Source organism: Oxyura jamaicensis, chromosome 5 (genome assembly GCF_011077185.1).
Source record: "Oxyura jamaicensis isolate SHBP4307 breed ruddy duck chromosome 5, BPBGC_Ojam_1.0, whole genome shotgun sequence".
Lineage (NCBI taxonomy): Eukaryota > Metazoa > Chordata > Aves > Anseriformes > Anatidae > Oxyura > Oxyura jamaicensis.
The window spans coordinates 37,769,415-37,797,397 of record NC_048897.1 but is presented as its reverse complement, the minus strand read 5'-3'; the positions used below and the strand labels follow the sequence as shown (position 1 = coordinate 37,797,397).

Sequence of the window (27,983 nt, the reverse complement as noted above, 5' to 3'; positions counted from 1 at the left end):
ATTCAACTGCATCTTTGTTGTTCGTTTCTGTTAATCATGTTAGTTGTCTTGGTACTTTAGGGGTAAACAAATACAGAATACTGTCATTCTGACTACTGTAGATACTTTCCATCCAAAAATGTTTGCAGTCTGAATTTTTACAGGTGACTCGAGGCAGTCAAGCACAGAAATGGAGAAAAAAAAGCACATGCTTTTTAGCTGGGGAGTTACGGATCTGCTTAAAAAGATGCACAATAAACAGAGACAGCAGGAAAGAAAAGCAAAGCATAAAAGCTGTTGAGGAATGAATGGAAGAGTTTGAGACAGCCAGAGACATGAACTTCAATAGCTAAACTAGCAGGGTTGAGGTACTACAAGAAAAACAAGATTTTGAATGTTCATAGACCTTTTCCTTTTGATTCATTTGTTTCTTTTGGTCTAGAGAATTTAGTTGCGTCTGCTTCTGATTTCCCTTTAAAAGCTTAGAAAGATACAAACTCTATTTTTCTAACTGTGCTCATTTAAATATATTGCCGTGAATCTACTAATGTGTGTTTGTAATTAAGATAGAAGTGGTAATGGTTGGAGCTTTTTTCCCACCTAAAATATTTTCTAATGAATAGCTCACCAATATTAATATCTAGAAAAAGGATTTTTAAGGTTTTATTTTGAAACAAGACTATTTTGTGCATCTCACATTATTTGGAATGTTCCAAATTTGTAGTAGTTTGTAAAATGATTTTGGAGTTGATAAAAGGGGAACGTATTACTTTTTTTTTTTTTTTTTTTTTTTTTGAGGTCTGTAGGAAAGCATGTTCGCTGTCTCAGATGTCTTGTGTTTCTGCATCTTGGGTGTATTTTGTTAGACTGTGGCAACTTAATACTCTAGGAAATTTTCAAGTATTGTTAAGTGTTTTTTGTTTGTTTGTTTTTAATCTGAGAAACAACCTGCTCAGCCACTCTTTGGATAGAGCAGATCTTTCGGCTGCTCAAAACAGTGCTCACCCAGCAGCAGGATACTGTCGATGACCATGATTAATTCACAGAATCACAGAATAGTCTAGGTTGGAAGAGACCTCCAAGATCACCGAGTCCAACCTCTGACCTAACACTAACAAGTCCTCCACTAAACCATATCCCTAAGCTCTACATCTAAACATCTTTTAAAGACCTCCAGGGATGGTGACTCAACCACTTCCCTGGGCAGCCTATTCCAGTGACTAACAACCCGTTCAGTAAAGAAGTTCTTCCTAATATTCAACCTAAACCTCCCCTGGCGCAACTTAAGCCCATTCCCCCTCGTCCTGTCACCAGGCACGTGAGAGAATAGACCAACCCCCACCTCGCTACAGCCTCCCTTCAGGTACCTGTAGAGTGCAATAAGGTCGCCCCTGAGCCTCCTCTTCTCCAGGCTGAACAAGCCCAGCTCCCTCAGCCACTCCTCGTAAGACTTGTTCTCCAGACCCCTCACCAGCTTCGTTGCCCTCCTCTGGACTCGCTCGAGCACCTCCATGTCCTTCTTGTAGCGAGGGGCCCAAAACTGAACACAGTACTCGAGGTGCGGCGTGATATTAGTGATATCTAAAGGAATACTTTTGCATGTGTGGTAAGAAGGCATATTCAGGGATTGATTTGTTAAGAAATTGCATTCCTTTACCATAATAAAGGACTATTTTAATTAGGTAAAAGTAAAACACCAGTTCTTCACTGATACATGTTGACAGTGACTCTTAAATCCACACCTTCTGCAGCTCTGAATTTGAGTATTCTTCCCCTTTGAAAATATTTCACAGATACAAGTTGTGCATACAAGTCAATTTTAATCAGCACACTGGAAGATTTTTCATGAAACTAAGGAATATGAATGTTTATACAGAACTCTGATTCTACAATATAACTTAATCAGGAAAATTTCTATTTACTTGCTGGTACAGACACCATCATCTCCATGAAGCTTTAGGCAATTGCATGAAAGAAAGCTGTGGGAGACAAATCTCTATATATTTTACATCTAGAACTGTTTAAAGGGTAGATATTAACAATTATTTAGAGGAAAGAAAAAACACACTTGAAAACCTCTCTGGTTTCTTTCTTCTTTAAGCAGCTGACAGGGTTGCTGAAACCTTTCCTTTTTACGTATTAACCTACCAAGTGCGCAGGGGGTGTGTAGCCCTGGGTTATAATTACATAATCACAGAATTTTTGAGGTTGGAAGGGATCTCTGGAGATCAGCTAGACCCTTGCCAAGCAGGGTCAGCTAGAGCACAGTGTGCGGGATGGTATCCAGGCGGGTTTTGAGTATCTCCAGAGAAGGAGACTCCGCAGCCTCTCTGGGCAAAACTGTTAAGGAAAAACAGATTTTGCTTCCTTAGGTGGTGAGGCTCAAAATTAGTATTCATAGTTCATGGTGCTTTCCAGCCATTTCTTTCAAAGTGTTAGTAGTTCTTATCTTGTATTTTACATTGTGGCTGGAATCATGGATTTGGTTTTGGTTTCAATTATAACAGATACTATATTGTTACTGTTATTCACATCAAGTTTTATTAATTTTTTTTTAAGTGTTGGCAAGCTTATTTCAAGATGAGCAAAACTTAAACATTTGGTTAGAAAAAGTATTTAATTTCTATTCACTGGAAGACCTTCAGAGCTCTAAGTTAATCAGCCAGGAAGCATCAGAGAAATGGGAAGAATGATCTGGCAGAATTCTTCTCTATTTTATATGGCTCTTTCTTACTTCCTTCTTGTCATTGTCGTCCTCTTCATTTCGCTCAAGTTCCCTGAAGAAAAGCAAAGCAGTTGAAAATAGAGGGTTAAATGCATTTCTAAGACAAACTCTGAAAAGAACAGATACAGACCTTGGATGTCAAGGTGTTGTATGTGATGAAATATCTTCCTGTTTTTAGCCTCCCACTATCATCCAGAAGGACCGTTTCTAAATAAAGGTATATGCAGAACTTCCAGAGTGGATGTTAAACATAGCAAAAGACAGACGGTCCCTTGAAGTATTTATTTTTGTAGCTGCCACACTGTGTGCATAGTCAAAGACAGGTACGTGGCAGAATTGCTAAATGTGTGGGGAATCACAGGGTGTTAGCAATGAGATTTCCTCCAGCAGGTCAATGTCTGCTCTCAATTTATCAGGGCCATGTCTCACTTCTGAGAGAATGTTTCAGAACAGCAGTGATCAGTATGTAGATCACTGGTTTGGAGTCTGAACAGCATATAGATCACTAAGTAGTCCATTGAAACTCAAGCCTTCTAGAATACTCTACAGTTGAAGACCCTTGTGTTCTAGGTTCTTATACTTTTTTATTGTTTTGTTATTATCAATTTATCCAGCTTCTGTATCTTCTGTCCATTAGAATGGACAAATAATTTTAATTGAGGCCTAGAAAATAGGAGTTTTCTTTTTTCTAATTGTGAATCAGTGGCTCTATATAATTAATGCTCATATATGCATATATATGTGAATATATAGAAATGGGAAAAAAGCATCATTAGGCAGCCTAAAAAGTTATTAACATATTTGGACTTTATTAACTTTCCATGTGCCACTTACTTGTAGTCTCTGGGACTATATGGCTGCTATAGGTCAGTGTTCTTTATTTAATTCTTACATAAAACACTGATATCAAAACAGGTAGAGTGAGTTGTATTTGAAAAATGCAGTATTTGAAAACATAAGCTTGAATTCAGTTTCCTTTATTTAGAGGCACTCAGGTTAGGACCATAGGTGCACTCATCAGTGGAGAGAGACTGATTTAGCAACTCTGGTTTTCTGCCAGCTCCATGGGTGAAGGTGGAGGAGTGCGCCTCATGTAGGCATCTCTGTGAGGTATCCGAAGTAATAGGAAATGTATTCTCATATAATTTATTTGTTTTCTGCTGTGATCTTTTTCCTTCCAATGATGAAAGAAGTTCTGTGTTGTCTTAATAGATATTTAATCAACTTGCTGTGCATACAGTCTGATGATGAACTTTTTGCAACAGTGTTAGAAAGGGTTTGATTTTAGAAACTTCAGTCCTTGTATAATCATTTCATAAAAATTCTGTTTAGAATCATAGAATCATAGAATCATAGAATATCCTGAGTTGGCAGGGACCCTTAAGGATCATCAAGTCCAACTCTTGACACCGCACAGGTCTACCCAAAAGTTCAGACCATGTGACTAAGTGTACAGTCCAATCTCTTCTTAAATTCAGACAGGCTCGGTGCAGTGACCACTTCCCTGGGGAGCCTGTTCCAGTGTGCAACCACCCTCTCTGTGAAGAACCCCCTCCTGACGTCCAGCCTAAATTTCCCCTGCCTCAGCTTAACCCCGTTCCCGCGGGTCCTGTCACTAGTGTTAATGGAGAAAAGGTCTCCTGCCTCTTGACAACCCCTTACGAGGAAGTTGTAGACTGCGATGAGGTCTCCCCTCAGCCTCCTCTTCTCCAGGCTGAACAGGCCCAGTGACCTCAGCCGTTCCTCGTACGTCTTCCCCTCCAGGCCTTTCACCATCTTCGTAGCCCTCCTCTGGACACTCTCCAACAGTTTCATGTCCTTTTTATACTGTGGTGCCCAGAACTGCACACAGTACTCGAGGTGAGGCCGCACCAGCGCAGAGTAGAGCGGGACAATCACCTCCCTTGACCTACTAGCGATGCCGTTCTTGATGCACCCCAGGATACGATTGGCCCTCCTGGCTGCCAGGGCACACTGCTGGCTCATATTCAACTTGCTGTCTACCACGACCCCCAGATCCCTCTCTTCTAGGCTGCTCTCCAGCGTCTCATCGCCCAGTCTGTACATGCAGCCAGGGTTTCCCCGTCCCAGGTGCAGGACCCGGCACTTGCTCTTATTGAACTTCATGCGGTTGGTGATCGCCCAGCTCTCCAACCTGTCCAGATCCCTCTGCAAGGCCTTTACGCCCTCATTTGAGTCCACAACTCCTCCAAGTTTGGTGTCATCAGCAAACTTGCTCAAAATACCCTCTATTCCTACATCCAGATCATTTATAAAAATATTGAAAAGTACCGGCCCTAAAATGGAGCCTTGAGGGACCCCACTGGTGACCGCCCGCCAGCCTGACGCAGCTCCATTTACCATAACCCTTTGGGCCCTGCCCGTTAGCCAATTGCTCACCCATCGTATGATGTTTTTATTTAGCTGTATGGTGGACATGTTTAGTAATAGTCTTGATACTGGATGATGTGTAATAGGAAAAATGCAGCAGACATTAGTTAGACACTGCAAATAATGCACTTCTTGTACTTGTTTTTTTCATCTGGAGTGGTATTCTTTACTTCAGCTCCTGTTATTATTTGGGAACACACTACATACCTGGCTGTCTTTTCTGAGTTTAAATATAAAAAATAATTAATGGTGTTGCAATTTAAGCTATACATTATAGCTATCAGAGTAGAAAAACTGCTTCATTAATTTCACATTGCAGATGAGAATGTTGATTGCTGAAAAAGTTTAATCCAGAGAAGTATTCCACCTTTCAAGTATTCCAACTCCTCAGAGCCAGCCTGATAAGTAAAAAAGAGCATAGCGAAATGAAATAGTTCTTACTGGCAACAGCAGATACCAAACCCTCAAAATTAGCAAAAACCACCAATGTAATATATTTAATTTCAATTAGTAATAATGAATTTCCTTTTAGAATTCAATTATTAAGTTAGAAAATCTCAACAGAGTATTTAGTGTGCTAAGCTAAAATTCTTAGGTTCACCTGAGAATATTACTTCTTTCTCCTCTCCGACTTTTAAGTGGTATTGATAAGTACTTACAGTGCCACTGCTAGACAAGTGTTCATAAGTTAAATAATGTGTGTGTACAATTTTTCTTTTTACTTAAGACTTCTCTTACCTGTTGAAGCTTTTACTCTAGATACCTTCATTTAAGAGTAAGCTGACTGATTTTTATCATTGCTTCTCTTACACTGAGCAGGACAGTAGGAGTATGTAAGTATAGTATATGGGAAATCAATTTTCGGTTCAATTCTTTTTTTTTCCTCCATATACAATCTGGCAGCTGTTTTCACTTATTGAATAATTCATATTTTTGTTTACATGTATTTTATATGTTAGTCTATTAGAATTTTGTACTAGTATATCTTCTTAATAATTGAAGAACGATCCCTTATTGAAAAATTTTCCCCCAAAAAATAGTGTTTAGAAAGAGCCATGAAGTTTGCATTTGAAGAATTCCATCTCTGGTATCAATTTGCATTGTCCTTGATGGCAGCAGGAAAAGTAAGTCTTAATTTTTTGATGTAATTCTCGTTTTGTTGGCTTTTGATAACAATATTTGGCACCTGTATAACTTCTCACCTGTATTGTTTTTGAAATCCATAAACTGGCTAACTACACTGTATTTGTGAATTCATGCCTAGTGCTGTAGAAAGAATGTAAAAATCCTTTTATTTAAATAGTTTCTGAGAGGAACTTAAGAGGACTGAAAGCTGATGGTAAGAACGGTCTTACCAACAAGCTCAAGCTAAGCTAAATGAATATGAATTATACCAGATCATGTTTTCCACTAAAATCCTTGTTCAAGTGCTGTTTTGATGAACAAATGCTATTTCTAGGTACAAATTGATGCCAATTCATAACGCTCTTGTTCTTCTTTTCTTTGGGAATTTGTTTGTCTTTATTATTGTATTTGAGACTGTGCATACTATGATGTTAAAATGAGAAAAAATATTTTAATTTTTTGTAACCTAGTAGCTTTTATTATTAGATACAATCTTTTATTTACAGTTTCTTTTGCTTTTCCATCTCACATTATGAAAAATAAATTATATTAATTATATAATGTAAATGCTTTTTTTTTTTTTTTTTAAGATCATTCACAGTAGAGATAACTTGCTTATCTTCAGTGTGGGGAAAATGAATGATTTATTTTCTTCCAAAGTTATTTTTTGAAGTGTATTGATTCTTAAAGTGCTTGATTCTTGTCGTTCTCTGTTCATTTAGAATGCTCTCTTAAATTGCGATTGAAAAGAGGAAAATTAATTAAAAAAGAGGAGCAATGACAGTCTGTTATAATGTCTTACGTCATATCTACTGTTCTTATGTGCTGCTGTAACTCCCAAAGAGCACTAAAACATAGCTTGTTCTGATTACCATCTCTTTTCTGCTCTTATATTTTCCTTGATGTAATGTGAGCCCACAGGCCTACCAAAGTTTTTAAATGTGTCTCAAAACAGTTTTCTGAATTATGTACCATTGGGATTACATTCTGAGCAAATATTGGGACTCTTAATTATAGTTCTTAGGGGGAGAATAACTACAGCAATGGCTAAACTCTTCTGTTTTATGGGAGGAGTTTTGTTTTCAACAACATGTTCAGTAATGGCTCCTTCACGTAGGGGAAAAATAAAGCAGAAAATGGAAATACTAATCTTGTATCTGTGAAACGTATTATGTTTTTAGTAATTTCAATGGGAAATGTTTTTAACAGTCTGCTCGAGCTGTTAAAGTCTTGAAGGAATGTATACGTTTGAAACCAGATGATGCAACTATTCCACTCCTTGCTGCAAAGCTCTGTATGGGATCTCTCCACTGGGTAAGCTTTGCCACTGTTTGTCTTTTCAGCAAGATCTGAGATTAAAGTGCAACAAAATCTTGGTTTGGAGATGTAGCAAATAATTTTGGTCAGTGACTACATGCATAAGATCATCACAGAAAACACAGTACAGATAAGTGTATGCACATGTACATCCCTGTTGCATGGCTTTAAAAGACTTGACAGCAATGGTTAAGCTTATCCACATGGCATATCTTTGTACTGATCTAAGACAGAATTTATTAGAAATTGAAACGTTGTTGGCATACGGAGATTAAAAATTCGACTGTCTGTAGAAAATAACTCTTGGGAAGTGAATGGGACAAATCCCTCTTTTTTTTTTTTTTTTTTTTTTTTTTTTTTTTTTTTGAGAAACTCTTCTGCTGATGCATGTTTGGAGACAGCTGGTGTTCATGAATTCCTAGTAGGGGCAGTGTCTTTTGTAAAAGCGTTACTTGAGTTGCACTATTCATATCCTTGAAATTGGTGTATCTATACAAAAAACATTAAGGTGGTTGAAGATCATAATATGAATTCTCAAGAAATAAGTGTAATTTCCAAAAGAATGTTTCAAAAAGAATGAGAAGAGTCACTATCAGGAACTGAAAATATAGCGCAGTACTAGAAATATGACTTGTTGAGGCTGACAAAAGTAGTTTCGGTAATTAACATAGATCCTAGTTCTGTAAATTGCTCCCTATGGATTGACTCTATATGGATTAGCTAGCTATACTTAGCATATACATTTACTGGAATGGATTCAAACATTTATTTAATTTTCTTTCTAGATTGCTGAATAGCATGCTAGTCTGGGTATGCAGTTAAACCCTGATCTTTTACAAGCTTCTCTCTTCGTGAATTTGCATACATTCAGCAATATTGTATGTGATGTAGGGATTTGCATGGCTATACTCTTTTTGCAGGCTTGGAACCATGTTTTTTGTAATTGATTTTCTTAAAGAAATGGTTTGTGGGGCAAGAACTCACATTAACTATGAAATGCAAAAATGGTAGATGGCATGTATAGAAATGCCTTCGTAATTTAAAGGAAAAGGTGAAAACACAGTAATTGTGCTTTTTGTACCAGTATTTATTTCAACCATAAGAGTGGGTGCTTCAGCATTCTTAAATCTGCATTCCATACTGTGAACTTAGCAAGAAAACTAAGTCTAATGGAAAGAGAAGCAGTCCTAAAATTGATTATGACTGAGATTTCAACAGATTCAGTGAGCGTAATACACATGTTGTGCATTCTTCTCATTAAGCTTTAGCTAGTTTTAGACTTATATGGATGTTTTATAATGTTTTCAGTTGGAAGAAGCAGAAAGATTTGCCAAAACAGTTGTTGATCTTGGAGACAAAACGTCTGAGTTCAAAGCAAAAGGCTACTTGGCACTGGGATTGACTTACAGTCTGCAGGCTACTGATGGTAAGATAAGAATAAACACTCAAATCTGGAAATTCTCATGTTGCCTAAAAAAGGATAACTATCAGAATACTAGACTTAATATTAAAACTTCTGTGTGCAGACATTTTCCCTAGTCAATATATTAACACTAGTTCAGTGAGCATGTGGAATGAAATCTCCTGATCTTGAATATCACTGATTAAATATATCCTTTTTAGCATCTTTGCGAGGGATGCAAGAGGTCTTACAGAGAAAGGCTCTTCTTGCATTTCAGAGGTGAGTGGGTGTTAATCTTTTTCATTTAATTCTGCCTGTGTAGTGAAAAGCTTTATTATGTGTTAGAAAAGGACTTGTAAAAGACTGTAATGAGGATTTCACCTCTGGGAGATTGCCTTCATGAGTACAGAATGTATTTCTTCAACATTCACTTCATCATTTTCTGCCAGAAATATCTAAATTGTTTCGTAAGGATTTCCTTTTATTTCATTTTAAAGACATTTGTGTTACAATCTAGTATAAAATAATTGCTTAGAGGAGGATTCTGTTCTGATCTAGAAGGAAGTAATAGTATGATGGCAAGGTTTTAAGTCATGGTTCAATGTGATGGTATTTCTAGAAGAGGTAGTTGCTGATCAGATTATATAGCAGGTTATCACTATTTAGGCCAGTACAGGCAGAATGATAATCAAGGCCCTACTGCTGTGGTTGAGGGGTGAAGTGCAGGTTTGTAAGCCCATTGAAGAAAATTATTTTTATCTGGAGATTTAATGGAGGCAGTGACATTGCAAATACCCCATCTTCCGTGCGCCTTACACAGTAGTAGTGCTGTTGGAGGTAACAATAGTTCATTCGCAAGAGTTTGACTCCACAAATGATAAACAGAAGAAAGAGACCATCTTTACCCTAATTACAGAAAAACAAATCTTGATGGCATAACCAACAGAAGAGCTGCAACATTTATCTACACCTCTTTTTATGTTTCATTCTCTGCAACTGACCAATAAGACTCTTGATGTTTCCTTAACTGCTCGGTTTCAAAGACCTCTGAGCAGTGACAGGTGCCAGCTGAAATCTAAAAACATATCTAGCAACTCTTCAACAAACCATTGCATGTGTTCTCTAGCTATTTAGGTTGAGTGGAACTTTTGTTTTGTAGTGATGTGGATCTTTGAAATATTTGTGTTAACTAGCAAAATATAAATTTATACACAGAAAGTTTGGAGGACATGGGGATTAATTACATCTGTTTTCTTTGCATCATCTTTGTGATTCATTGTGGGGGGGGGGGTTATATATATAGTATATATATATAGTATATATATATAGTATATATATATATTTAATTCATACAACCTCCTAAGAACCCTGTTTAGTATTTTTTTAAGTGCACATTCAAGAGTGTTGGTGTTCAGTTATATACTCATCTATTCTGCTGTCCTTTCTTAGAATTAACTTGTACATATACTTATTTAAAGTGTCTTTTGAAGGTGTTAGTAATACATAGGGTGTATGTTTTGAAAACTCTAGTGAATTGTTGATATTGCTGCTAGTGATATTGCGGATGAGTAGCATACATTCCACATATGATCTTGAATAGAATGGTTTGGCCCTTGAAGAGAATGTAGTTTCTGCATCTTAAAATCCTACGGTTATCTCCTATGAGAAAGGAGAAAGCATGTTTTGTGAGGTGATAGTTTTGCATATTAACATGTTTCCCCATTTGTGTTCACAGAGGCTCACAAAAGGAGTCTGATAAATCTGCTAGACTGGGAATATGCTGCAGTGTGCTTCATAGTGTTGCTAGTTGCTTGTGTTGATGATTTAGGTATCGGATGTTACCTAAGATTTGTTCCCACACGGAGTGGGAACAAAGCTAAGCTTACCAGAATCATGCCCGTTTTCCTCTCATGCTTCATTTAAAAAAAAAAAAAAAAAAAAAAAAAAAAAGTTTTTCAGGAGTTGGAAGTTGAAATTCTCCATTCATCTCCTACGCAGTTTATAGAACAAGCAATTGTACTGGGATCAGTATTTTGATCTGTCAAGCTTTTTTCTTTTTGTTTTGATTTTGTGTGGTGTTTTTTTTTTTTTTTTTTTTTTTCTGTTTTTTCTTTTTAAATCATTTACTTAGAGGACCAATTCCTGAAGAAACAGAAGTCTGAAGATGTACAGTTTTGTGCAGGGTCCCTGTTCTATGCCAAATTTCAAGGCCATCACTTTGTGACACTGGCCATTTGAGAAGGCACTTGTTGCCATCTTCGCACACTGCTGAGGGGGTGTTTGTTTCGCTAACTTCTTTTGGAAGACTTTCAGTGCTTTTCATGTGGTTGGTGTGAATTGGAGAGCTTCACAGAACTTGCCAAATTTTTGATAGATAGTAACAGCTTTATTCTTTCACTGGCTGAAGCTTGGTGACTGAACCAGTACTCTCCAAGATAAAAGATGAAAAAAGAAAAAACAGAAAACAAACAAACGAAAATTCCTACACCCTGCCAGGATTTAATATTTGACTCTAATTTTGAATTTAGAGTTACGTTCAGTAAAATATGAAAAAGTCCCCTGCCAGCTTAGGCTACATTGATGTGTGTTGGAGTAGTTGCTAAACTAATGGAGCTGTCTCTTTGGATTTGGGAAGACAGAATTGCACCAGTCGGAAGCAGAAGGTTCCTTTTGTGACTGTAATGAATTAAAGGTTATTTTTGTTTGCTCCATATGAAGAAGACTGATTAGATGTTTTGAAGATGATTATTGAACACTTTTTCTACCTGAGCCTGCATTAAAAGAATGCATCAAATATAGATTAGATGTAGTGGCAGTCTTGCTGCCCAGTGTTTACTACACATCATTTTGGGATATAATGATCAATTTTTTATGTCTATGCTGAAGCTCCCCACCTCCCATCAAAACAACAAAAAAAAAAACAAAGCCAACAAACAAAAAACCCTTATGTTGCATGGGAAAGGCTGTATTACAGTGCATTGCAATAATTTTTTTCTGTGGGATTTGTGTCGATATGAACAAGACAAATTATGTGCATTTGACCTGAACATTCAAATCAAACAAAATTTAATAAAAATGTGGGAAAATGTTATTTTTGTTTTGGTAACTGGGGTTATTTGCAACAGCAGTAATTACCAACTTTTGGGGAGTGAGTAAGCATAAAACTGCTGTTATTGGGAAGCTCAACATTTTTGTGGATGAGTTATGTTTATAAACAATAATCAGAATGAAGTTCTTTATCTGACCTTCAAGCATAGCTTCATGATGAACCAGATCTTATGCTGCCCTTTGCTATAATGCTGTGATAGAGCTATCAAACACAGGTTTATTTTACATTGCCACATATCAAGATACTCTCCTAACTTAGTCTCGAAGAAACTCAAAGCCAAAAAGTAGCTGGCTTCCTAGGAGGCTCAGTATGCTGAGAATGTGTCTAAAGTTCAGGACTATAAAGAATAAATAAAATTCAGATCTACCTCGCTGCTACTTTTCCTCTTCAAATTCCGTGCTTCAGAACCATCCTGGTCAGGGGCAGTGAGATTGCTTGGGTACTTCTCATGCAGATGACATCATTCTTGTCTTTGAAGGCACATTGATGTGGGTTTTTTGTGTGTGTACATGTAAGAAATCTCTGCTTAATTAATCTTTATTAAAACTTAGTTACATATAGTTTTGTTTAGGAGTATATTTTAATTAAAGAATCATTTTGTATTGCTCATTTTAAAAACTTATTCTAAAATTACATAATTTGTTTCTCAAAAACAATGATACTTTGGGTCATTTATATGACCCCAAATGCTTCCCTTTAAATCAAAGATGATTGAGAAGTACAGGAGAAGTCAGTGTAATGAATACCAGGTATATAAAAATATCAGTATACACGTAGTGAAGAGATCTGAATATGTATACATGAATATATATGCATTTTAGGGGTGTCTAACCTGTATTAAAAGGAGAAAAAAAATACTGTTGTTTTGTTTATTTGTTTTTGTTTTTCTCCAGGGCTCACAGTTTGTCTCCAACAGATCATCTGGCAGCTTTTTACTTGGCACTGCAGCTTGCCATATCCAGACAGGTTAGTTCTGTTTTAGAAGTGCAACCTCACATTGCCATATGAACATTAAAGCATGTATCTGTTGGTGGATGCAAATGAAGATTTCTTCAATAAAATTTTGGTTTTCCTTGTGCATATATGCATCCATATGAAAAATATATGGATATATTCTCTCTGAACACCTTTGGTTTTATGTATTTCTCCAGACTTCTGCCACAGTTTTTGCAGTCGAAGAATCAGAAATAAGACATGAGACATTCAATTTATGTTTTCATCATTAACGGTGCTTGGCAGAGAGTAGCAAAGTCAATTTTTTGCCCTGTTTTTACCTATTATGCGTGATCTCTGTTTATGGATTATCAAGAGAGTGGGACTCTTGAATCTTGTCTTTAACAATCTAGACAGTGCTTAAGTCTTCAGTATTTGATAAGATACATGCGTTTTCTGAATACTTCTAGAAGATTTGGTTATTGCAAACAAAATTACAAAATAAGACTATAATTGGAAAATCTTTTAAAGCTATGAAAAAGAACAGAGCTCAGTCTAACTTGTACAGTTATAGAATTGTAGAATCATTTAGTTTGGAAAAGACCTCCAAAATCATCAATGCAACCATTATTATTATACATTACTTATATGCTAGGATATAATAGTTATATATAATATATAGTTAATATATATTGAAGGTACTATTCTACCATATATCAGATGAATTTGTATAATGCAGAGCTGCTTTGTATATGTCATGATAACCCTTTTTCTGTGTGAAGTTTATTTTAGGAAGTAGTTTTGAGCCACAGTTTACGTAATCTAGGTGACTAATTCTCATTGCTAATGAGTATTACAGACAGTGGATGAGGTCAGTTAGAGTGGAATGGATTGTCCCTTTACATAATATCTTTCATCACATAACATCACATAATATCTTTCAGTTGTAGACTGTGACTGTATTTCTGAATTCCAAACTTCTATTGCTCAATTAAATTTCCTGGTTTTAACACTTAGTCCACTTATTTTGATCAGACACAAGTAATGCAGAAGATAATGAAATACCATGTGAAGTAAAGTTACTGTGGCAGTCTAGCTATATGTTTTGGTTAATGTATTACAATTAAAATATTTTCAAAATCAGAGAGAAATACAACCAGTATTTGGAGAAAAAAATCTGTAAGTTAATATTTTAAGAGACTGAAGGGAACTGTTTTTTAAAACTTCCATCTTATTTTTCAGGGCTAATATATTATTTAAGTTTTGCAGATCATTGTAGAACATCAAGTCTATTTTTACACTGATGAATAGTGTTCTACAGGAATCTATCTTGGTGAACAGTGTGAAAACATTAAGTACATGTAATCAAGTAATAAGAAAGACTTCTAATAGCGGTGCTTTCTTTTTCTTTTTTTTTTTTTTTTTTTTTTTTTTTTTAATCAGATACCAGAAGCTTTGGGTTATGTTCGTCAGGCTCTGCAGCTACAAGGAGATGATGCCAACTCCCTTCACCTCCTTGCACTCTTGTTATCAGCCCAGAAACACTATCATGATGCTTTGAATATTATTGATATGGCCTTGAGTGAATATCCAGAAAATTTTATGTGAGTGAATGTCGTATTTGCTTTCTGTGCTTTCTCTCATATTTTTCTTAGATTCTTATTCATTTTGAGAAATGATTGATTTGAAATTGGTCTATTTTTAATCTTTTTTTTTTCAGTATTGTTTCCTCCTGACATTTAACTCAAGTCTGATTTTTATTGAAGGCTTTTTAAACAGTATTAAGTATTTGGTTTTGGAAGGGAGGCTAGAGCTGGATAGCTGATCTTATTTTGTCTTTTTTCACATACTGCTTGTTTAGATGGTTTCTCCCTGTTATATGCTTTAAGAGTATTTTTCAGTCTTCTGTTTTTATGCAATGTTCTAAGAAGGATAAACAGGACATTACTATTGGCTAGGGAAGATTGATCCCATGCTACAGATAACTCTGTGCATGTTGTATGGAATCTGAGTTCTTAGGTGTTTCCACATATGCTTCATGATTTGAGAACTATCTAGCAGTTCTACTAAACCTGTCTGTACTTTCTTCAGGTCTCTGATGGATCTCTGTCAGTAAATCTTGGTTTGAAAGGCAATTGAAGTATCAGCCATCTATTTTTTTGGTTCATTTTCTGCCACTTAGTGGGAATATACATGGCAAAGAACATGCTGCTATATCTCTCAGAATAATTAATGATCTAGAAAAAGTATATCTGAAACTTCTCTCTGTTTTAATAGAAAAACAAAGGATCATTCGGTAAAATGTTTAAATGACTTATGAGCATTAGAAAGATAGTTATGGGCTTTTCAAGTATGGTTCATGTCCTTTCCATACTTGTTTGTATCTACATTTTGTGGTTAAACATGTTGCCTGAGTTGTTTTGATCTTTCTGAAGTTCTGGTACTTCTAGTAAAGCATGTATATTAATGACATGAGTCATAATGGCAGTTCTACATTGTTAGTCCTGTTACATAACACAAACACCAAGGTGATACGGTGTGCTTCGTTAAAACCTGCTTGTGCAGATCAGGGAACTGGAGAGAGATATCTTGGCAGTAGGAATCTCCGTCAGATGTACAACTGCTGAATTCAAGGTGCATCTCTAGGCACTCTTTTAGAGTTTTCTCTTTGGTGCTGTGAAATTGATGCTGGTTCTAGAGAGGTCAAGGATATGACTGAGATTTCTTGTGTGTGCTCTGCAATTGATGCTGACAGCCAGCCAAACACATCTGGTCAGTAAGATAATTTGGATTGACTCCTTTATGTAGCTGGATTATTTTTGCAAGGATTTATGAGCAAAACCTCAAGTTTACAATCTGTTCTTGCACACTATATCTGGTGCTCTTGAAATAGTTGTCAGCATAAATACATATATTCAAATATATACAAATTCACATATAAAATGTGAAACACAAATGCTTACTGTATTGTTGATTCTATTTTTTTATACTGCAGCATCTTTAAAGAGTAGGATTTCATGGTACTTCCTAGGAGTCTGGGTAGAGATCCTTGTGTGTTCCTATAAGGCTTGCTAATTTGGGGATATACTGAAACATTTGATTATTTGTCTTTGGTATTTTACTGGCTTTTGTAAACATTTCAAATATCATCATGTTTTGTCTTTTATCTTTCGGTTATGTCTGCAATCCCAGTAAGCTAAATAGTACAAGGCTTTTCTTGGTATTCTCTTTATTTGTCAGAATTGATTACCTCATTGTTTTGCAAAATTCAGTAGCTTTACAGTGTAATAAATCTCTGTACTTGGCAAATACTAAAGTAAAACATAGGGCATATGATTTAGTTTTCTTCCTGATTCTTTTATTGTTATTATCTACATACCTCTGCATGCTGTAAATGCATTGTTATAGTGAGTGCTGTCCTGCCCTATTCACAACTGTATGTTATTTCTGTTTTACTTCTCTTGGTGAAAAGAATCTAAGTTTTCAGAACTTTATTAACACTGTATCTTTGTAAAATGCCAGAGGTTGCAAGGAAGTCATAGAACACGCTGTAAGTCATACTGAGAAATTGGTGCTGTAAAGCATTCCTCAGTTGTAGTAAATACCTGTCAGTTTTTAATCTTTTAGAAGTTGATACATCGCTAGAGTTGTTTCATGTTCAGTGTTTGAAGTGCACTGTAAGCATACCATCAAATACTGAATTACTGTTAACTTTTCTGAGCTGTAGAGTTAGAAATTTGCTAAACAGTTGATTGAATAATGATTTTGCTTCATGCATCCCTAGGTCACTAAGTAGAAAGATTTCTCAGAGCCAAAGACTTCTGCCCCATCGTAATGTAAAGTAGTGGAAGAAATGAACAAATGTCACACTGTTGTTAATGGCAAGATATAGCTTTATTTTTCAATGGAGAGTTGATTGTTCTTCCTTTGCCCATTATATAGTCAGCATAAACATGCAATCTGCTCTGAGAACTTAAAAAAATATGGGGACAAACAATTGGAAAAAAATGTAATATACCTGTAAAAGTGAAAAAGGTATGTATTAATGTTTTCCAGAAATAAAAATGCATGATTTTGATCTCATTCATGTCAAATGGCATTTGAACTCATCGAAAGTTACACTGTTTTTCCCCTATTTTATTAGGCAGCTTGTCCCCATAGTATAAATGTGCAGTTCAATTCCTCTTCATCTTGACAGGTTTTAAACCCACAGATGATGAAGCACGGAGTCCTAACCATCAGACTATATGTTAGACGGGGTGAGACAAACATCTTAAAAAAAAAAAACAGGGACATGCTGCCCTGAAGGCAAGGAGAGTAGGCAGGAAGGAGCCACAGTTTATCCTAAAGTGCTAGAGTAGTTAACTGTAAGGGAGTAGATGTGCAAGTGAGTTCTTTGTTGCTTGGATTTGCCTTGAATTTTATTTATTTTAATCCAATGATTGCCTACTCTGAGTGTATAAGCAGTCCCAGAGGTGTGCATTACCGCCTGAAGGTGTATTCAAGGTGATGCAAGGCTGTGCTTGTTGTGTTGGATTGATACCTGGGGATGCTTTTCTTCTCTGAGTGCATCTTTGCAGTGAAACCAATAGCATATACAATTCTCAGAGATGATTTCATTATCAAGACCCAAGATAACTGCTATGCTCGGTTATTTCAAGGCGGTGCCTAGATATGCAGGATTCCAATCATAAATTGGCTATAGTCATGTTTTATGGCTAACATGTTGAGTTAAACTGTCTTGTACAGTGTTGACAGCTGACAGAGAAAAGCCAAAATGCTTTGGACACTCAGTGTTGGTGATAAGCACTTGTCAAATAGACAAGTGGAGAATAGTTTTTGGAAGAGAGCGTTTTGAAAGTAAATCAAATCCTTCAGCTGTTAAGAGCTTTCTGCCTTTTTATAGGGTTTTGAAAACTTTTATTGGGAATCTTTGTCTTGTTTTTGAGCAAATGTCAGTGCACAGATCTGCTTTTGTTTAATGCTTTTGGGGCTGGGGAGAAGATTGAGAAACAAGTAAGGGTTGATTCATGTTGGGCTTGTATATCTTGTACAATATATATAACATAGTTACATGTGCTATGTTAAGGAGCCTTATTTACAAACTCCTTTCCGTGACCCCTCCCTGTCCTTTTACCTACTTGTGATGAGGAGCCTATATCTTAGTGGTTTTTTGAATAGTATAAAATCTTGAAATAACACTTTTGTCTGTCCTACTTCATGGTTAGCCAAAAGAGACAAGAGTTATGTTCTTGATGAAATATTTTTGATACTGTTTTCTTCATCATAGCTTTCCAAGAGTTCTCTGTCATTATTTCAAGTGTTGGGGCAATTAAAGACAAGTATAGTGCCTGAAATTAGCATAACTAGGCAAAATATATAATGAATATTAATAGCTAATTGTATGCTGAAAATTGAGAACTGCAATGGGTAGCAGCTGACAAGCTTTTTGAAGTAGGAGAAGCAGGGAACAGCAGATGGGTTATTTGAGGAGTGTAAGCATGTTATTTTAATGTTAAGTACACTCAGAAAGGAAAGACATATGGTAGCAGGTTCGAAGACAACTGAAGACTAAGTTCACAGTTTAAACATTTACATTTGTTGAAGTGTGATGGATTTTTTTTTTCTTCCAAGAATCTTTTACAGAAGCATCAGACCTATCTATCACTTTACTGAAAATTATTAAAATCCTTTCCTTCATGTCCTTCAAGGATTCCTTCTGAGCTACAGTAGATTTCCCAGAATCACAGAGCCTATTAACCTTCCCCTCAGATCATTAACAGACTCATTTCTTGTTGTCCAGGTAGGCATAACAGAAGAGCTGTTGTTACATGCAGTGTATGATGGTACGTGCATTGCTGTTCTGTGGGACAGGGGTGTATTTATCAACTAGAGGGAAGAGATTACACCATTCTCTTTTCCCAAAGTTGGGGAATAGTTGCACTGTTATGTGTGGTGTTGGATGAGTTTGCACTTCTTTTTTCTTGATAAAGAGAACACTGGGAATTCTTTGAGAAAAGGCCAGTAATGTATGATTAGACAAGAAGTAGTGGTCTACGGGCATTGCCAAAGTCCTGTTTGTGAAAAGGTCAGTGTATACACCCTTGTCAAATCCTGACAATATGCTTTTTCAAAGCCATTTCTTTTTTATCTTGTCTATCTTGGGAGTAAGTGGGTTTGTTCTCAGGAATATTTGTGTAAGTCCTGAACTTACTCATCAACAGAATAGAACAGTTCTATTGGAAGAGATCTTCAAAGATCATTGACTCCAGCTGCCTTATCACTCCAGGGCTAACCAAAAGCTGAAGCACATTTCTAAGGGCACTGTCCAAATGCCTCTTGAGCACTGACAGGCACAGGGCACCAACCACCTCTCTAGGAATCCTGTCCCAGTGTCTGACCACACTCACGGTCAAGGCATTTTCCCTAAGGCCCAGTCTGACCCTCCCCTGGCGCAGCTCTGTGCCGTTCCCTGCCACCCTGCCATCAGGTGCTGGGAGCAGAGAGCGGCGCCTCCCTCTGCAGCAAGGCTGCCTCTGAAGCTCCTTTTCTCCAGACCAGACAGCCCAAGTGTCCTCAGCCTCTCCTTACAGGACATGTCTTACCAGGTTTTTTGCCTTCTTCTGGACACTTTCAAGAAACTTAACATCCTGTTCATATTGCCAAGCCCAGAACTGCACCAAGTATTCTAGGTGAGTCCACACTAACGCTAAGTATAGTGGGAGTGTTTTTTTTTTTTTTTTTTTTTTTTTTTACATTAGTTGTTATGATATGCTTTTACAGAATGGTCCATTAAACAGGACATTGTTGATAAGTAGATTTTATATAACAAATTGGTCATTGGGCTCAGGGTATTATCCCTGACTTATATTTGCTAGGCTGTAGATACTTCTCTGGAACTTGATTGAAGGAGTCCCAGTTTGGGCCATGAGCTGGCTGCCACAGGGTATTCAAGGCAAGAAAACAAAAAGTTTTCAAGTATAACTAATTTGTTCTGGCTTCAGTCAGAAACTATCTTCATTATAGTTTACAGATTTATGTTTTCTTTGGGACATTGAGTTCGTAAGATGGAATACACCTCCACCGAAAGTCACGGGACTGACTACTGCTTTTGTCTGTAAAGAAACAATGCTACTGCTCTGTGAATAAATATATAGGAAATCTTATTTTAAAGGGTGCAGTAGAGGCCATTCAATGCACAGTAAAGATACCTGTTCGTGGTTTCCAGAAGATTCTGTTATTTTGGGAGTTGAGGGCTGTTTTTGTTGTATCTTTTGCCTGTTTGAGAGTCAGGCTTCTAAGAGCCATCTGAACTGCCTGTTTTTATTTCATCTGTGTTCCTATGTATATGGACCTCCCAGTACCGGGGATTTGTCCAACCAAAGTTGGAAGAGATTACCCTTCTGCTTTATTTAGGTAGTAGAGAAATCTGTCACTTTTACTGAATCTTTTGGATCAGGTTTCACACCTTCTAGTGTTGTTGGTAATTGATTGAGAAATGTTTTAGGAGATTTTTTTAATTATTGTTGTTAAATTTGATGCATTTCAGATGTTTTAACAAAGATTAGACTTGGTTTCTTGATCTCCTGTTGCCAGTGTTGGTGATCTAGTGATGCAGTTCATCAGATTTCCTGAAGGAACTGGACTGATAGAAGCAGCTGAAAAAATAGTCGAAGTACGCTTCATGTACTTGGTACTTGTACTTGGTAACCTCCTCTCACTATTTGTTTTGTTAGCTTGTAAATGTGACTTGGGTAATGGAGACTAATTCTCAATTGTTGACACTTAAAACAAAAATCAGGAGCAGATGTGATTAATTGGGCAAGAGGGAACTGGCTTCAGGATAAGGAGAGAAAATTTGATTGGGTAGCAATGTCAGAGAAATTCAAAAGAAATCACCAGGAAATAAGATTAATTTGTTCAGTTTATGTTTACATCTTTCCTGATAATAAAACTTTCCTGAAAACTCACGTAGACTGACTGTGCGAGGATTCACATTGCAGTTTCAGCAGATACCTCTCTGAATTCCTTTACTTACCTAAATTATCATGATGATAGAAGTGAGGCATGTAAAATCATTTAATGTAAATCCTTTATTAAAATATACTTGTTCCATATCGTATCTGGCTTCATGTTGGCATTCTTCTTGTCAGTTAATTTTTTGCAATTATGTCATCTTCTATTTTGATAATCATATAGTTATTTCAGAGTTGACTAAAATGGAGCTATCAGCTTTATACAGCAAGCATTAAAAGGGCATCTGTCAAAACCAAATACTCAGATTAATAGAATTTAAAGCCACGAGGATCAATTTGTAAATGACCTGGTCTCCTATATATCAAGCTGCTAAATATGCTTTGGTTTTCTCTAATAATATAGGTTTAGCTCAGGCATACCTTCCAGAGGGCATCTAATTTTGATATGGACACATCAGAAGCTGGAGATAACACTGCAGCATGTGGTAGTTTGTATCTGTTTGGCACTCTTCATTAAAACTGAATTTTTGTTCTTAATTTGAGCTGTTGCTTTATTTGCTTCCAGACATTAGTTTTTGCATATTCTTTACTAAGCATTGTGTAATACTCCTGCCTTTGTACTCTGGTGGCAGCTACTATAATCAAGTCACCTCTAAATGTCCTTTCTGTTGTGAATGTCACTGCTTTCTGATAGCAGGGCACATTCTGTAACCTTTTAGTTATGTGTTGCACTTCACTTCTGCAGCCAGCGTTTTCATCATATGTAAACAGGAGCTGCACAAAATAGTTCCATATTGCTTATCATTGCTTTCTACGAAGAACTATCTGCATCTTCTCAGTTGGAAAGGATCATGTTAGTTATTTTGAGCATAATTGCTTCACTGGGAGTTTATGTCCAATTACCTGTTTGCTAGCATTCTTATTTGATTCTTAGTCACGTATTTCTATGATGCGTTTCCACTTTTGAGTGCTAAAGCTGTATTTATTCTTGCAACTATATGCTCTTTTTAAAAAGAAATCCAGCTTGAGAGCTGTTAAGCTGTGCTACTGAAGAACTTGATTGGAAAGTTTCCTACTGCGTTGTTACATGGATCTTTGCATTAGGAGAGTATATTACACATAAATTAGAGTCCCATTGGATACAAGTGGAATTCCTGCATGAAGGGTCTTAAAACAGTCGACATTACCTTCTCCTTTTAAAAGAAGCTACAAAATCGCAGACTAATCTGTTGTCAAATTCTGGATTGTGAATGAAGTTAACACTGAACTTCAGGACTTTCTTTTAACCTTTTTCTTCTAAACCATTTTTCATGAGTAATTACATGGCTGTCAGAAGAACACTGACTGCTAGCAGTTTCAATTTCTCTTAGTATATGCTAACGTTTGGCTTCTTTAATGCTACCTATAATTTACATCAGAAGTCTTTCCCATCTATCTAATTGTTGAGTGCAAGAAGTGGCTTGCTAAAACTTTAGGAAAGGTGAATAGATTTCTGTTCTCTCAAATCATAAATATTAAATAATGTGTGTTTAAAATAAAGTTAATACGTACTTTGTACTGATTTCCCACCTTAGTTACTGTGGTATCTCTTAGTTAAACTGATTTAATTTATACAATCTGTTGACACTGATGGCTTTGTTACAGAAATGAGCTGTAATTATATAAAGTGTGTGTGTAAACATAAGTTTACATCAACATAATTATCTTTTTGATTAAGTTCAGATCATTTGGAAAAAGTCTGTTTGCATCAAAAAAAATTGTTCACTTTCAGACTTTGGTATCATTCTGTAGTGATGTCCATTGCCCTTTCTGTGATTTTATTCTTATTTCTTATACCTTACAGGATCATAGTTTAACATTTCAGAAGTCATACATTTAGACTTGTTGAGGTTTATGTATGTGTGTGTGTTTTTAATGTAGTGTCTAGGTTTAAAAACAGAACACCTTCTCTTGAATTTTCCTAACATTCCAGGATTTGAAGTTGTGGGATATATCAAATGGGCACTTATATGTGAAACCAAAATGAAATATTATGCGTCTCTATGCAGAACCGGTATGTGTTGTCTGTCTTTTGTGCTCTAGTAAGTAACAGGCTATCAGTGTTAATTATATAAAGTTTATTCTTATCGAAAAAAAAGAATAAATAGAATATAGATAATGTAGAATAAAGTTTATTATTATTTAAGCTATTGTAGAAATGAATATGGTTGTCAGAGAGACAACTTGTTTGATACTTTCTGTGTGAATTTGTTGGTTGCTATCATTTTTATGGGGCTACCAGTATTTTAATTACTTTCCTACCACCTCTTAATGATCGATAATGATGTAAAAATACAGTTAGAAATGTAACTCTTAACTTCACTTAGAAATGCAACTATTGTGCTACTTTAAAAGGTTCTCCTATAGCATATAAAGCATACTCAATTTATATAGAACATAACACAAAGGTAGCTGCATTTTTAATTCTGCATTGTAAACAAGTGCATTGGATCTGTCATTTCAAATTTTAGCTTCTTCAAGTGGTTTAGCTGTTCACTCTTGTGTATGTTGTGCTGAGTATGCTTGGCCTGACCTCACTGCATACAGAAGAGTCCTTAAAGGGTTCTCAGCAAGGCTTCTGGTGTGTTGTGCTCTAAGGCTAATATTTTTCAAAGCACATGCCTTCAGTGATGGGCACAGCTCTTCCTTATGTTCTTCAAGCCCTGAATCGCATAAATAATGTATATAATAAGAGAATAATAATGAAGTTTCTCCCAGTCCTAATGGAAAATAGAGCAGCCTGTTCGCTTTTGGTCAGGATGTAGGGATATGGACCCTTTAGAAGAAGAAATTTAGTGGAATTAAAAGTTTGCAACAGGAAGTTGCTTAGTCTGAGGAACTTTAGGGCGATTACTGATTACTGCTATGATTGATGATACTGCTCTAGTAGGCAGATCAAGTGGAAGAACACACATTGTGCTGCCAAGATTTAAAGAAAGAAATGCAGAATGAAAGGTACATCTCTTTATGGTAGTGTGTGGACTGTAGATTTCCAGCTTTGGACCATCCAAGCTGGTATGCTCATATGGTGCACAGCAACATGCAAAAATGGCTTGCTTGATACCAAAACCAAAGCATCTGGCTTGGGAATGATAGCTGAGGTAAGTAATACCTGTTCACTGAAAGAACTAATGCTTCTCTGTGCTAATAGTGTTACTTGTCACAGAGCAGAGATCAGTCTTCACTATAAATTTTTAATTCTTTCTAGAGGGTAGAAATACCTGTAATGACTTATTTGACATACTGACTTGTCCTAATTGCCTGACATTATTGTAGCATCTGGATGTTTTATTTCAAAAGTGAAACAGGCTGAGAAGAAAGAAAGAGTCATAATTAAGGCAGCAATTTTGTTTTGCAGATTCACATGTTCTTGACTATGCTTCAAATGACAGTGGTTGGTTGGCAGGGAAAGCTTCAGATTGTTTTAGAAGGTTATCTTATATTGATTGGGAAATAGAGCGTTCTTGAGAACCTTGGAAGTCATGAGGATTCCTTTTTACAGCTATCCTGTTCTACAATGCTTTTCTTGAAGTCATCGGGCATACTTTAAGAACAATTAACATATTTGCTCCACATCTTCTGCAGCCTGTCCAAACCAAACCAAGGAAGCAGTCTGTTGTACAATTTCGTTGATAATGTTGAGAGACCCGATTTCCTTCCTGGATGTTTTAATAGTCTGTATGGCCTTTGTGCGTACTAGGCTTTGTGAAAACATTGTCCTCTGGTGAAACTGCTATTTTCCCTTCATCTGTATTTGTAGATAGAAATTGTATCTCTTTTTGGCTTCTGTTTTGGTAGGCTGACTAAATGAAGTACTTTTCATAATCTGTAGTCTCCAGTCAGCTGATCACCCTCACAACCTTGCTCTGCAGCTGCTCCGATTTAAAATTTTTCATCTGTGTGTGCACAACTCTTATGATGAGGCTTATGTATAGCATTCTAGATGTGTTCTCACGAGGCCATTGTACAGTGGCAGTTTTCTTCTCTTTCTGCTTCAAGTAGTGCTTTTAAGAATGACATCTGTCCTCTTGACAGCTGTTTGAACCTGGCTGTTGGGCAGTTCTGGTATGGGATAACTGTTACCCGGGTTACTTGGTACAATCTCTCTTTGTTATAATTTCACTGTGACACATTTTCCTGTAACAATGTTATCTCATTCATCTTCCTTTTATTTTGGATGCTATTCTTGTATTTTTTGTATGATTTTACAACTGTAGATGTTGGTCTGTGTCTTCTCTCTTGAAAGACCACTGGCAGTATAGTTGCTGTTCTCCAGTCATTACAGATGTGATGTTTTCTTTAATGTTTTCACTGCCAGCAGTCTTCTGTGTGAGTCTTTCCACAGTTCTGAGAAAGGGACTATTTTTGACTGCATTAACTGTATTCGCTATTAAAGTGTTCTTGTCCTCCATTTTTCTTTGTTTTCATATCTGAGACAACACAGATAAGGATTAGGGTAGTGGTGGTGGTGGGGTTCATTCATGATTTTTTCCTCCTAATTAAGGACAAAAAGAGTCCTTAATGACTGATTTTTTTTTATTTAATATCCTTTTCGGGGTCTAGTTTAGCATTACTTTTTAATATGTACCAAAGATGCAGCTTTCTGTACTGATCTTTCTTTCTCTTCTTTTGTCCTGTCTCCCACCGTTCTTGGTAGGATCTCTGCACGTTTCTGGTATCTTACTTGCACAACGTTATTGTTGATCAGCTTGTCAAACATCGAGTTTTACCTCCTTCAAATTTAGATACAGTTCCTGAAAATTTTATCATCTTTCTGTTAAAGGGCAGACTTCTTTGTATCTCAAATGTCAGGTTTATTACACTATTCCTGTTGAAATTCCAAGGCCTAGTTATAAACCCATTTGTGATTTTTCCCTCTTTATTTAAAAAAAAATCCAGCAGTTTATGGATTAGGTTATAAGCAGCTGTTTTATAATGTCCTCGTTAGTTAGTGAGAACAGTCTTAAACTTAATGGAGTCATTTGCTGCCTCAGTAACTATTTCATAAATGTATCAGCTATTAGCTCCAAGAATAACTAAGACCTTCCACTTAAGAGTTTGATTTGTTCCCCATTTTGTCTGGATAATTAGTCTCCTAAAAAGATGCAATTCCTTTTTTTTTTTTTTTTTTCCTTTTTTAAATCCAGTTTCAGAGATCTGTATCCTTATGAAATACTGATGCTCCAACAAATGCCTTACTAGTCTAGTTTCTGTAACAGAACCTGTCTTACCTACTTTCCTTCCCCAAAGGATTTGACCCAAACAGATTGCTGTTCTTATCTGTTACATTTATTCCAGTTTCACGCATCGCTGACAGATATTGTTCCACACTTCATTTCTATTTTGAATATCGTCTATTCCTCACTACTTGCACTCTTAGTCATGGGTGCTGTTCCACCACGCTGTGGTTACTTTGTCATGTTTTGTTGCTGCACTGTGTGCCAGTCATTTAAACATCAGATTCTTAAAACAGACAGAACTAGATGACTTCATACTCTTATAAAACTTACAGGTTGATTTTCATCATCCTATCTCTCAGTTTTAATAGCATATTAAAAATGGATGTGAAAATTATTAGGACTGTCTTTTTTAAGCTTATAACTCTGTGTCAGTAATGCAGGCAGTGTTCCAGAAGAGTGATTTCCACAGATGCTTTAAGTTGGCCTTACAAAAGAATCCTTTTTCAGATGATGTACCCCTTATGGCTTGGTAAACCATCCTGATAGTACTTGTCCCTGAGCTACTTGTTTATCTTGTTACTGACTCATACCTCCAGGAACGTTTCAGGGGAACTTGGAAGAATTAACTTAGAGAGACCTGTTCATCACATGGTGCGCTTTCTGCTTTTCCAAACTGAATGACTCTATGATTCTTTATTCCCTTCCTTTCCATTTGTTAAGTAAATGTTTAGTTGGCAGTTTTTCACTTTTCTATTAACGTCCCATTTGACTTTTCTGAAATGTCTTAGTTATTCTGTGATTTATAGTCAAAATATTTTTAGTCTGTGGATACTACCACACCAGTGTACTTTTTGTATGCTTTTTTTTTTTTTTGGCATTAGATACAATTTTCTAGCCTTTATTAGAATTATGCATATTATTCCATCATACTTTCAGTTTACTGTTTCTGTTTTGGGAAACCTGCAGTCATCCAGGCCCCTCTTGCTATGATGCATAAGAAACAGAGGTGATGATGTTGCATGCGTTCCAATTGCATAAAAAACATTGGATTCTGATGTGCTTCCTTAATTCTTGCATATATATTTCTCTTCCGCTATCTTTCCCTTGAATCCTCCACTAGTAGTCCAAGTCCTTAAGCTTTTCTTGCACAGACCCTTGCTATTTCTTACATGTGTATTTAAGTAATTTCTTAATAATCAAATCTTTTCCCATTCTATCTCCCACTAAATTTTTCTTTTCGCTCCTGCATGCTGAATCTTAGTGGTTTGCTGACCCCCGCCTTCTCTCTACTACGGTATTCCTGGAAGTCTTAAATGCTTGAAGGCTGTTAGTGTTATGTTCTACAGTTTACAGGTAAAGGGAACCAAGGCACGTATTAAAATTAACTTGTTTATAGAATGACTTGTAAATTTGGTGCTAATGAACTTAAGTGCCATGCCTTTTGTAAAATGCTTTAAAATCACTAGATAAAACAATCAATCAGAAAAACCTATAGGCTCTTTAAACTGTAAAAAGGGCTCCCTTGTTTCTACATAAAGAGAAACAGGAAATGGATTGTATGAAATAGATTTCTCTTATTTGGGGGTTTGTGTTTCTATTCCTAGGTCTTGCTATTGTTTGGTTGGGTTTAGGAGAGAGAGGATGTTAAAGGTGGAATAGATGTGGTAGTGTGAGTGGGGGAGGATGTTACTTGTCTTTTTTACTTCTCTCTTGAGTAAAATGGTAGACAGATGGGGAAATTTTTTTCTTCCAGTGACACAGTCACAGTTAAACTAATGTCTACAGAGGAGCACACTCAAATGGAATA

The 27,983-nt window shown here is 36.4% G+C and overlaps 1 protein-coding gene across 4 annotated transcripts in view; it reads left to right on the top strand.

Annotated features, from left to right (window-relative positions):
- The window catches only part of TTC7B (tetratricopeptide repeat domain 7B), a 134,878-nt gene that overhangs the window by 55,981 nt on the left and 50,914 nt on the right, over positions 1–27,983 (top strand). For all 4 annotated transcript variants that reach the window (XM_035327796.1, XM_035327795.1, XM_035327798.1 and 1 more), the window contains exons 10-15: positions 6,136–6,219; positions 7,430–7,534; positions 8,846–8,963; positions 9,161–9,218; positions 12,942–13,014; positions 14,425–14,585. In XM_035327796.1, coding sequence (XP_035183687.1) covers positions 6,136–6,219; positions 7,430–7,534; positions 8,846–8,963; positions 9,161–9,218; positions 12,942–13,014; positions 14,425–14,585 — 599 coding nt within the window. The remainder of the gene's footprint in view (positions 1–6,135; positions 6,220–7,429; positions 7,535–8,845; positions 8,964–9,160; positions 9,219–12,941; positions 13,015–14,424; positions 14,586–27,983) is intronic.